The 12,581-nt window shown below is 38.6% G+C and overlaps 1 protein-coding gene across 5 annotated transcripts in view; it reads left to right on the top strand.

The window, feature by feature from the left end:
- sptbn2 (spectrin, beta, non-erythrocytic 2) overlaps positions 1-12,176 on the top strand; it is a 77,900-nt gene extending 65,724 nt beyond the window's left edge. For 2 of the 5 annotated variants that reach the window (XM_039649888.2, XM_089130235.1), the window contains 19 exons: positions 545-691; positions 1,020-1,283; positions 1,464-1,688; positions 2,492-2,581; positions 2,675-2,968; positions 3,290-3,420; positions 3,508-3,712; positions 4,898-5,275; positions 5,582-5,826; positions 6,507-6,645; positions 6,767-6,851; positions 7,022-7,218; positions 7,311-7,426; positions 8,300-8,375; positions 8,771-8,878; positions 10,576-10,757; positions 10,857-11,030; positions 11,118-11,160; positions 11,242-12,176. In XM_039649888.2, the coding sequence (XP_039505822.2) occupies positions 545-691; positions 1,020-1,283; positions 1,464-1,688; positions 2,492-2,581; positions 2,675-2,968; positions 3,290-3,420; positions 3,508-3,712; positions 4,898-5,275; positions 5,582-5,826; positions 6,507-6,645; positions 6,767-6,851; positions 7,022-7,218; positions 7,311-7,426; positions 8,300-8,375; positions 8,771-8,878; positions 10,576-10,757; positions 10,857-11,030; positions 11,118-11,160; positions 11,242-11,451 (3,309 nt within the window). In that variant the 3' untranslated portion in view covers positions 11,452-12,176. The remainder of the gene's footprint in view (positions 1-544; positions 692-1,019; positions 1,284-1,463; positions 1,689-2,491; positions 2,582-2,674; positions 2,969-3,289; positions 3,421-3,507; positions 3,713-4,897; positions 5,276-5,581; positions 5,827-6,506; positions 6,646-6,766; positions 6,852-7,021; positions 7,219-7,310; positions 7,427-8,299; positions 8,376-8,770; positions 8,879-10,575; positions 10,758-10,856; positions 11,031-11,117; positions 11,161-11,241) is intronic. The other 3 variants (XM_039649890.2, XM_039649891.2, XM_039649889.2) reach the window with 2 other exon arrangements.
- The last annotated feature ends 405 nt before the right edge of the window (positions 12,177-12,581 follow it).

Genomic DNA, 12,581 nt, shown 5'->3' with positions numbered 1-12,581 from the left:
CACAAAATAAAAAGCATACAAACTAGGGGTTTAACAATACCCTCATGTTACGATTCGATGCATACGCCCCTAATACAAACATGTCCCTGCTCTTGATATACAATCTCTGAAGAACACATTTGGTTTTAATGAAGACAAAAAAAACTATACAAGGTCAGAATCGAACCCAGAAATGTAAACATGCTTCACAAATGTTATAACACAAGACCATTAGTAAACACTAACCTTTATAGCGGATCTGTGTACATAATCACTGTCTTGAAGAATTTGTACTATATAATTTTTTTGATGCGCACTATAAGGAGGATAACTATTGCATTAAAAAAAAATCTATGAATTCCATGTCAATAAATGTTGTTGTTTTTGTTTGTTTCGCCAAGTGTAGTGTAAATGCATATATCAGATATGGGTCACTTTTAAAAGATGATTTAAGCAGATCTTTAAAAAAAATCGGATATAGTCACAAAAAAAAAATCGTAATTGGGCATCAAGGCCTGCAGTGTAAATGGTGCCTAAGTCTTCTTTTCCATCCCCGTCTCTGTAGCTGACTTTGTGGATAAATGAGAAGATGTTGACGGCTCAGGACATGTCCTATGATGAGGCCAGAAACCTCCACAGCAAGTGGCAAAAGCACCAGGCCTTCATGGCTGAACTGGGCTCCAATAAAGACTGGCTGGACAAGATTGATAAGGTATGTTCCCACCATCTCCTAGACCATTGAGATATCTTATGTACCTCCTGAACCAATAAAAAAATGTAGATTGTATTTTCCAAACCTGTAAACAAAATGAAAATGTATAATAATTCTAAAAAGTCATAGAAATCTGTATCTGTAAAATGAACAATTTGCTAGTAATTGCTCTTTTATGTGGAATGTCTGGAAATATGGATATTACTTAGCCAAATAGCTTCATCAGGGCCATACTAAATAAAAAACAAACAAACAAGGAACGTAAAACTCATTAGCAGAGGTCAGAATAGCTACAATGACTACCTGTCTCTTTCTTGTTCTCTTGCAGGAAGGTCAGGTGTTGGTGAAGGAGAAGCCGGAGCTGGAGCAGACCGTATCAGAGACTCTGAGCAGCCTGCAGAAGCAGTGGGAGGAGTTGGAGAGCACTACTCAGGCCAAAGCTCAGTGTCTGTTCGACGCTAACCGAGCTGAGCTTTTCACGCAGAGCTGCTCAGCGCTGGACTCCTGGCTCCAGAACATCTCCTCTCAACTGCAGAGCGATGAATTTGGAAAAGATCTTACAAGTGTCAATATCCTGCTCAAGAAACACCAGGTAAATCCAAGGTCAAGAAAGATCACAACTCCTGATACTCACAGATCACCTTTGTATGAAATTAAACGGTCCTGTAATCCGTGGGACAGAACAATAAAGAAAAAAAAGTAAAGTGTGTTCTGTGTAAGTGTAAGTTTTTAACCTAAATGTGACCCTGTACTTGGGTTGTGTGTGTGTCAGATGCTGGAGCATCAGATGGAGGTGCGAGAGAAGGAGGTCCAGTCTCTGCAGTCACAGGCTCTGGCCTTGGCCCAAGAGGATTCTGGGACAGTGGAGGTGGATGGTCAGCAGAGAAGGGTGACAGACAGCTTTGCTCAGCTGCAGGACCCTCTAAAACAGCGGAGGCTGCATCTTCTTGCTTCAAAAGAGGCTCATCAGTTCAATAGAGACCTTGAGGATGAGATTGTGAGTCACAAGCAAGAACCGTTATACTGTATTAAAAAAAAAAAAACTGTACATTCAACAATAAAACACTTTCAATCTTTCTACTTGGAAAAATCACCGTTTAATCAGTGTTGCTTCATTTATTAGAAATTAGTTTCAAAGTACCCTACCGTTCAAAAGTTTGAGCTTGGAAATTTGGACTAAATAAATAAATACATCTATTCAGAAAAGGAGGGTTAAATTGATCTTAAGTGACTGTAAAGACATTAATAAGTTCTACAAGATTTTTGTTTCAAATAAATTATGTTCTTTTGAACTTTCTATTCATCACCAGTCAAGAAAACTGTTTTCAACATTCATAATAATGAGAAATGTTTCTTTATCAGCAAATCAGCATTTTAGAATGATTTCTGAAGCTTAATGTGATAGTGAAGACTGGAGTAATGATGCTGAAAATTCAGCTTTGATCATAAAATACATTACATTTTAAAAATATAATAAAAAGTTATTTTAAATTGTAATAATATTTCATAATATTGCTGTTTTTACTGTATTTTTGATCAATTAGTTGCAGCCTGGGTGAGCATAAGAGACTTCTTTCTAAAACATTAACAAATCTTACCAATCTTACCCTCATGTCGTTCCAAACCTGTCAGACTTTCATTAATCTTTGGAACACAAATTGAAGAGCGATTAAATGGTGACAGAATTTGCATTTTTGGGTGAACTGTCCCTATTAAACTTTTGAACAGTAATGTAAATCCCACATACACGCAATATTCATTTGGAAAAGTTTTGAGTAATTTCTTTGTTTTTGTCTAAAGTTATGGGTGAAGGAAAGGATGCCCCTTGCCACTTCAACAGACCATGGTAAAGATCTCCCCAGTGTTCAGTTGCTCATCAAAAAGAATCAGGTAATCGATTGCTCAATCAATATTTTTGAATTTATAGAAATGTTTTACTTTTTTTTTTTCACACTGTCTGACTGAATTTCCATTATCCTCTAGACTCTGCAGAAGGAGATTCAGGGTCATCAGCCCCGTATCGATGATATACAGGCTCACGGTCGAAGCATGTCTCCTGGGAAAGAGTCAGAGGTGGACAGGGAGAGGAGAGCTGCTCTTGATGAACGTCTGGCGGAGCTGAGGGAATTGTGGGCCCTTATGATTTCTGAGACAGAGAAGAGAAACATGAGGCTGGCAGAGGCTAACCGAGCACAGCAGTTTTACGCAGATGCAGCGGAAGCTGAGGCCTGGATGGGGGAACAAGAGCTTCATATGATGTCAGAGGAGAAGGCAAAGGTCAGTGAGACTGAACTATGCAGGTGTTATTAACAGCTATGAGTATAAGTACGAGACATACACTGCCATTCAAAAGCCCCGCATACAATAGACCTCCTTCAGTACTGTTTAAATACATCCCAGTTTGCGACTGTTTGATCATGAGACCTTTCTTTGAAGAAGCTAGAATGTGAGACAGTTTAATAATAAGGTTCAAATTTTTAGTCCCAAATAAATTCTCATTTAGAAGTACAGTCATTCTATAACTCTGAGTTGAAATAATTTGCCTTATTGGAGTGTTTATGTGTGCTGTGTTTAAAGATTTTATGTGTGTTGTTGTAGGATGAGCAGAGTGCTCTGGTGATGGTGAAGAAACACCAGATTCTGGAGCAGGCTCTAGAGGACTACGCTCAGACCATCCACCAGCTGGCCAATAGCAGCAGACTAATGGTGAACAGCGAACACCCAGAGAGGTGGGGGAGTATAAAAGGGTTGGTGGACTGTCAGATAAAGCGTTTGAAGTGCAGTATTGGTATAATCTATTTTCTTTCTCCTTGTAGTGAAAGAATCACTCTGAGGCAGGCGCAGGTGGATAAACTGTATGCAGGGTTGAAGGATCTGGCTGAAGAGAGGAGGGGTAAACTGCAGGAGAGACTCAGACTGACCCAGCTGAAGAGAGAGGTGGATGATTTAGAGCAGTGGATCGCTGAGAGGGAGGTTGTCGCTGGGTCTCATGAACTTGGGCAAGACTACGAACATGTGACGGTATGAAATCTATTTTTCCCTCCTCGCTCCTGGAATTGCAAAAATGTCATTCAGTTTATCATATTTATTATGTGAACTACTTCTTCAGGTTATATCTACACTAATTTGGATACATGTGAAAACGCACTTTTTTCTCTAAGTTTTGACCTTATGTCCACACTGAGACACCAAGACCCCGTTTACACCTGGTATTAAAATGCGATCTGTATCCAGATAAGTTATCCGGATAATAAGTACTGATTCCATTTACACCTGGCCACATAAATGTGTTTTTGCAAAACGGATATAAATCCGATCTTCACCTCCTGCGTTATATGCAGATTTATTGGATTGCACGCCACCAAAAGCAACAGATCTGAGCGGCATTTTATTGATCATCAGCTAACTTGAAGATGTGTTAACTGCGTCTGTGACTTACTTTCACTTTTATTTGCGATGTTTGCACGTTGAATAGACGCTCAGCTGCTCATCTGCGGTGATGCGTGTCGCATCTGACTAGGCTATAACATGACATATAGCCTATATAACACGCTCTCACTCGTTTATTTTTTAGCATTTTTGGGAGGAGTAAAATAACATGTGGTTTCAACAACCAGATTGCGTTTACACCTAGTAAAGATCCGGACACAATGCGAGCCAGACTACATCCAGATGTGGTCAGGCAGATCCGATCACGATCCGATCACAATGCGTTTACACCTTGCATCAACATGCGTTTTTTATTATCCGGATAACTTATCTGGATACAGATCGCATTTTAATACCAGGTGTAAACGGGGTCCAACTCTCAGTTGTCTTGAGAAAGCATCTTCAAAAAGCTCAGTTTTCACAAGTAGATACATTTTAAAAGCAGTTTTTGCTTTGTTGTTTGCGACCAAATCGAATCAGTAAGTGGTGATTGTGCGAGAAAAATATTGTGGGAACTTAGTTATGTCTTATGTCTCTGTATCACCTCGGTGAGCTTTTATTACATTTTACGCATAGGCAGTATTATGATTTTAGTGTTTTCTTAAAAAAAATTGAGTTTGGTGAAAATCACTTGGAAATGCTAGTGTTGATGGATCTTTTTCCACTACTTTTTTCAAATGCATCCGGAGTAATGTAGATGTAACCTTAAACTTTCTTAGAAGATTATACAGTGGAATTGGCGTCTATAATTCTGGATGTTCTCTCTTGATCCTTCAGATGTTGCGTGATAAGTTCCGGGAATTTGCACGGGACACCAGCACAATTGGCCAGGAGCGTGTGGATGCAGTGAACGCTCAGGCTGATGAACTTATCGAGTCGGGTCATCCGGAAAACGCCAGTGTAGCTGAGTGGAAGGACGGGCTCAATGAGGCCTGGGCCGACCTGCTGGAGCTCATCGACACACGCACACAGATGCTGGCCGCCTCGTACGAGCTGCACCGCTTCCATCAGGATGCCCGGGAAGCTCTTGGGCTCATAAGGGAGAAGAAGGAGACACTGACCGGAGCCGAACTTGGACGGGACCTGAACACTGTCCAGCACTTGCTTAGACAGCATACAGCCTATGAGCATGATGTGCAGGCACTCAGCGGACAGGTGAGAGCCTTCCTTTAACCTTTTCCCATGCTCTACATCCCAATCCTGCTTCTGCCGATCAACTGTCCTGAACAGTTCATCTCCAACCCTAATCAAACACACCTGAAGCAACCAATTAAGGTCTTCAGGATCACTTAAAAATTAAAAGAAGATGTGTTTGATTAGGGTTGGAGATGAACTGTGCAGGAGAGTCGATTGGCAGGAGCAGGATTGGGCACCCCGGCTCTACATTTTCTGATGGCTTGATTTTGACGGTTTGAATATGTGTCTTAAGGTTAAACATCATTCTTTGACCATTCATTGCAGGTCACACAGGTGCAGGATGATGCTGCACGTCTGCAGAAAGCGTACGCCGGAGAGAAAGCTGATGAGATCCATCGCCATGAGTGTGCGGTCACGGAGGCCTGGGAGGGGCTTCAGTCTGCCACCCAAGATAGACGGCTGCTCCTGCTGGACACGGTGGAGAAGTTCAGATTCTTAAACATGGTCAGAGACCTCATGTTGTGGATGGAGGGAATCAACTTACAGATCCAGTCACATGACAGTCCGAGGTACATGCAACGCATACACATTGTGAAGTCTAAAACAAACATAAACTACCGTTCAAAAGTTTGGGGTCAGTACGATTTCTTACTGTTTTTGAACAAAGTCTCTAATGGTCACCAAGGCTGCATTTATTTGATCAAACAGTTCAGTAATAATGTGAAATATTGTACGAATATAAAATAACTGTTTTAAATTTCAATATATTTTAAAACAGAGAATGGCAAAGCTGAATTTTTAGCATCATTACTCCAGTCGTCAGTGTCACATGTTCCTTCAGAAATCATTCTAATATGATGATTTGGTGCTCAAAAAACATTTATTATTATTATCAATGTTGAAAACAGTTGTGTTGTGGATGCTTGTGCTTTTTTCTGGATTCTTTGATGAATGAAGTTCAGAATAACAGCATTTATTTGAAATATAAGACTTTATAACATTACGGTCACTTTTGATCATTTTGTATCATTCCTTAATAAAAGTATTGTTTTGAAAAATAACCTTTTGAACGGTAGGGAATGTACATGGATTTAGTATACAAGTCATACAACTCATTTAAGTACACAGAATAATATAAAACTGACTCACAATTGTACACAAACAGTTGTTAGGAATCTGTTAAAAGGGATTTATATACACGAGTAAGTGAAGGAATGATGAGAGTCATATATGCTCTGTGTTGTTGTAGGGACGTCTCCTCAGCTGGTCTGGTCATTGCCAACCATCAGGACATTAAGTCTGAGATAGACACTAGAGCAGACAGCTTCACTGCTAGCAGTGAAATGGGACGGACCCTCTTCAATAACAACCACTATGCTTCAGATGAGGTTTGTCCACACCACATACACACAAATTAACATATTCACATATTTATCACTGCATGTTAGCCAAGGAAACCCACATGCGCCCACTCACACGCTGAGGTAATTGGATGTCTGTGATTTCTAGATTCAAGAGAAATTGGATCAGCTTCAGGCCAAACGCACTGAAATTAATCAGAAGTGGCAAGAGAAAATGGACCACTTACAGCTTGGTAAGTATGTGGGAGGAAGCTTGTTTCTGTGACTCATAGCATGCTAAAGAGATTTGCAGTTTTGATGTGTATGTTTTTTTCTAATTATGATATTATTTGACCATATGGAATCCTTGAATTCATGTGATAACTCATACTCTGTTATTCCTCTGCTTCTGTGTGTATGTCAGTTCTGGAAGTGTTACAGTTTAGTAGGGATGCATCTATGGCCGAATCCTGGCTGGCTGGACAGGAGCCGCTGGTCAGGGCTGCAGAATTGGGCTCTAACGTAGACGAGGTTGAGAGTCTTATCAAACGCCACGAAGCCTTTGAAAAACTGGCAGCAGGCTGGGAAGATCGTTTCACACAGCTAGAGAAGCTCACCACGGTTTGCTAACTACACGCAGGATTTGTAATGATAACGCCATTTGTTGCATCCTTTTTCACATGTTCTCACTTTCTTATGTTATTCTCTGTCAGCTGGAGGAACAGGAAATTCAAAGAAAAAGAGAAGAGGAAGAGAGGGCCCGACGACCACCCACACCTCCCCCTGTGGAGGAAGTAGTACAGTCTGAGATTAACGACTCTGCTGCAAGGTAAGAAATAGACTGTCCCATTCTACTCAGCTAGAGGGGTGGCCATTTTTTCCATTTGCTTTTTCATTTTTTTTTTTTTTGTTACTCGTTTTTTACCTTGTAACCAATGTCAAAAACAAAAATACTTACCAAGTGCAAAATGCAAGTAAAAATAGGGTTCGACAATGAAATAAAACCGTTATATTTATACTACCATTCAAAATTTTGGGGTCAGTATGTAAAGAAATACTTTTAATCAGCAAGGATGCATTAAAATTATCAAAAGGGACTGTCCTTTTTTTTTTTTTTTTTTTTTTTTTTTACATTTTTACAAGATTTATATTTAGATAAATGTGGTTCTTTTGAACTTTCTATTAGATAAAGAATCCTGAAAAAAATTCATCATGGTTTGCAAAAAAAATGTTATGCAGATCTGAAATAAATGTTTCACCAAATCAGCATATTGGAATAATTTCTGAAGGATAGTGGTGCTGAAGACTGGAGTAATGAATTTAAATTAAATTTAAATAGAAAATTGTACAAATATAATTGTACAAATATAATTTACTGTATTTGTGATTTAAAAAATGTTGCCTTGCTGAGCATAAGACACTTCTTTTAAAAACATTAACTGATCTTGCCAACCCCAACATTTTTAACGGTAGTGTAAATATTAATCAGTTTTTTTATGTTTTTTTTTTTCTTCTTCAGGAAAACATTAAATCAAATGATTTAAGTTGATTTAAGATAAAACAGCCAAATAAGACATTGATAATATCTTTTTGACTATCAATAGCAATTTGCTATTGACAGTTGTGTCAAAAAGATACTTCTGGTCCAAAACTTTCTGTTTTTAATGAGGAATTTACACTTGTATGTTTGCTTCTCTTTAAGGACGAGTCTGGACCAGACTACATTGAACCAGTCAGTATCTGTCAATGGTGTCTACAGTGACCAGGAAACATCACAGGTCAGATATGGTCCACACTGTGCTTGCATTAAATTCTCTATTCATATTGATCCAGTTATGCATTCACTTTCATACATGATTACATCACGTTAGTATACAGATACAGTTTTACAATTCATTTCAAGACACTCGTCACAGTCCCTGTCTCAATTGTGCTGTCTTTTTGTGTGTTCAGTGTCCTTGTTCTTCTCAATTATTCATGTTGATATCAATGTTCTGCTGTAAACTCTTGAGTCTCTTTGAGTGTGGGAGAATGTTGCAACAAAATCGTCTCAGAAAACTTTCAGTACGTTTTCATGGTCACACAGTGTGGATGTCCTTTTAATTGTGCTAACAAGTGCTAATTCGAACACGCTCACATGTTAACACATTCTTGTGACGTCTCTTATCTGCAGTCAATATCGGTATCTGAACTCAAGAAAGCCGAACGTAAACCAGAGAGTAAACCTCAGTCTAACCCAGTTTCTAAGCCTGTGCCTAAACCCCACAAGGCACAGGTGCGTGTGAGTACTAACCCCATAGCGCCAGCCTCGCCTGTAGCCGTAGTGTAGCATCGCTGCTTGCGCTTAACAACCCAGCAGCCTTGCAGCATGATGGCAGCTAGAAGGCAAAGTCACAGCTTTGCTGCTTTTTGTTGCTTTCAGTGAATCAGTCTTGTGCTTTTTATGTATGTAATTGGCTACTGTGTAATTTTGAACTTCTGATATGTTTGTCTTGCTTAGGCCTGAGCTTCAACATCAGTGTTTGCGATGCTCTTTATCACATACAAATGTCTATTTTATGATGTTAAAAGGCAGCTTTGTTGTTCTGTGGAGTGCTGTTGTTGTTTTAATGTTTGTTGTCAGGGAATCTTAACTTACAGTAGGTCTAGGCCTGGTTTCACAAACAGATTTTTAGGATTAGGCCATAGTTTAATTAGGACATTTAAGTATCTTTTATAAACATGCCTTGAAAAAAAAAACTTGAGACAAAAGTATGGCACTGATAAGATGTAAGATATCTCAGTGCAAGTTGCTTTCAGTGAAAACAGCTCAAACTTACTTTTTAGGCTGGGACTAGGTTTAAAGCCTTGTCTGTGAAACCAGGGGCTAGTGTTCGGGTATATCACAACAACTATCAACTAATTCCCTACTAATCCAACTGAGACATTGTTTCTTTATTTCCTTCAGTTTCATCGGATTTTACATTATTCCAAGGCAACTATTTTCCTAACATTTGTATTTATTTATTTGACTTAGAATGTAAAGTTAGTTTGAGTTAGGCAGATGTGTCCCATTGTGTCCCTGTGGCAGTGTTATTTCATTATTACGCCCATATACCCCCAGCTTTCCCATACTGCCCCGCGTTTGTCTTTGGTGGAACATGCCGGTGTTGGTGCGTGTGTATGTGTTTTTTTGTTGTTGTTTTTTTAGTCTCCTTATGTCTTTGAGTGCGCCTTTCCTTTCCTTTTGTGTGCATGTACATATTGTGCTTATTGAGTTTGAATATTATGATTAATCTGTTCATTTGGATGATAAAGTATCATCCAGAAATATTTGTTTGTCTAAAATAAATAACTGTGGGTTTATGTTAATTTATGAGATGTTATGTTATGAATGGTCAGTAAGATTTTTTTAAGACATTTTTACTCCGCAAAGACTCAAAAATATTTAAGAGTGAAAGTAAAGACTTTTAAGTTGTTACAAAAGATTAATATTTCAAATAAATGCTGTCAACATTGATAATATGTATACAAATATTTTTTCTTGCACCAAATCAGTCATAATAGAATGATTTCTGAAGGATCCTATGGCACTGAAAACTGAAGTAATGAAAATTCAGCTTTCTATCACAGCAATAAATTACATTAAAAGAATTACATTTCTACGAAAAGTTATTTTAAATAGTAATAATATTTCACAATATTAAAATGTGGAGGTTTGTGATTAAATAAGATACAGTTCTGGTGAGCATAAGGGAATTCTTTAAAAAAAAAAGAATTGTATAACTCCAAACGGTAGTGTGAGAGCTGTAATATGTTTAATTAACAGTTTTAAGTATGTTAGTTGCCTATTAATATAGCATGTAACTGTGAACAAGTTACATAAAGCCTTTAACGAATAAAAATAGTATTGACCAGAACAATAGTGACCTAATCACTATATGTGGTAATAGAAACAATGCATTATTGTAACAACTGTGGCTTGTTCCTGTCAACCAGGGATCGGAATCGGAATCAGTTAACGGTCCGGGCCGTGACAGCGGTCTGGACTCGGCGTCACGGCAAGACCCTTCAGCAACACTGCCAGGGCGAGGAGGAGCGGAGGCGGCCACAGAAGCCATGGAGGGCATCCTTTGCAGGAAACATGAAATGGAATCGCTCAACAAAAAAGCAGCCACCAGGTGACACAGGAGGCAGATAAATTATGAAAGAATGATCAGGGGAATCTAATCAGGTTTAATCATGTAAATGGTGTGATTTTTCTCTCTGTGCATTTGTAGATCGTGGCAGAATGTATATTGCGTTTTACGTAAGGGAAGTATGGGCTTCTATAAGGACAACAAGAGTGCCTCTAATGGAATCCCCTACCATGGAGAAGTTCCTATCAGCCTCAACGAGGCTGTCTGTGAGGTAGCCCATGACTACAAGAAGAGGAAAAATGTGTTTAAACTTAGGTGAGAAAGAGATGAGGGAACTATGAAACGCAAGAAAATAAATAAAGTTCTTTGAATGTGACATTATGGTGTTTAATTTTTTTGAAGGCTTGGGGATGGAAAAGAGTTCTTGTTCCAAGCGAAGGATGAGGTAATTTTTGCAAAGGATGAAAAGAGAATGTTTTTAGGCCGTACTCGTATATTAAGTTTTTTATTTTGCTTTTTCCCTCAGGCTGAGATGAGTTCATGGATTCGATCAATCCAGTCATCCCTGTTGCCCGGCGAGCGCTCGCCGGGTGGTTCACGAGGTCTAAGTCGGGCGATGACCATGCCACCAATGTCTCCCAGCTCGGGCGAGGCTGGAGGCGTGACTATGCGCAACAAAGACGGCAAAGATAGAGGCGGCGAGAAGCGCTTCAGTTTTTTTGGCAAGAAGAAATAAGCACCAAAATATCCCACAGATCTCCACAGTGAGCCAAACAAGAGATGGAAGTTTGTCAACACTCAAAAGAAACTGTTAAGTTAGAAAAGGCAAAGAAAACTCGCATGTCACTTTGTGATAGGTTTTTTGTTTTTGCCCTTTATTTTTCTTCCACTCATTTTATTTTATTTTATTTTTTTCATCTCATTTCGCGCTACTTTGGATTTTGTTCAAGCTCGCCTCTTATACGGAACGCGAGCTCAAAGCCAAAGGAGTGGCTTCCCTGATCGAGAGCCATCCTGAAAGTTTAGCCCATACTTTTCAATTTGAATCATTTCCTTTTAACTTCTTCCCTAAAAATGATTTTATCTTTGGGTTAGACAGCATTTCCATTCTGTAATAACCAAGAGTGCTATTTTGTCTTTTTTCCCCTGATGATTTTTATTTCCTGTCTTAATTTTGACCTCTCACTTTTTTTGTAAAGGACTACAGTCCTTTTTCCGGTATTATTATACTTATAGCTAAAGATTTTATTGTTATTGCTATTATTAATATTGTTTATTTGCTGTTTTGTTTTTGAGTCGATTTAAAGTAAAATATTTAAAGAAAATGTAAGTATAGTTGGTACGATCTCATGTTCAGAGAGGAACCCAGAAGTCAGAGGTGGGAGTTCATGCTGGTCTTTTTTCCTTTCCTTTTTATTTTTTTCTTGATATGACTGTTGAATGCTTTTTTTTTTTTTTTTTTTTTTTAAGAATAGTGTTTTTCGGCTTAGGGGGGGGGGGGGGGGGGACAACACTATTTATGATGGCTTTATTATATATAAATTTTTTAATCTTTCTGTTCTCTCGATCTCATTTCCGTTAAGAAACTTTAAGTATGTGTTCTTATTCCGTGGCTTGTTTGTTTAGCTCATCAAGTTCCTTAAACCTTTTTATCTTGTTCTTTTCTTAGACCAGAAAGGTGTTTGTTGTGAAGATTGAAATTGAGGTGTGATGCTGTGGTTTGGACTTTGGTTTTACAATTGCTCAAAAGCAAACAGACACAACACAAGAATCACTTGCACAAGCCAACATTAAACTCACGTTAAACAAAGAATTTGAGGACATATTTTTTTTTTTTTCATTTTCTTGTAACTTTGATTTGAATAT

This window comes from Pimephales promelas, chromosome 4, assembly GCF_988280905.1.
Source record: "Pimephales promelas chromosome 4, fPimPro1.hap1.1, whole genome shotgun sequence".
In the NCBI taxonomy this organism is placed as follows: domain Eukaryota; kingdom Metazoa; phylum Chordata; class Actinopteri; order Cypriniformes; family Leuciscidae; genus Pimephales; species Pimephales promelas.
This window is presented reverse-complemented; position numbering and strand designations above follow the sequence as displayed.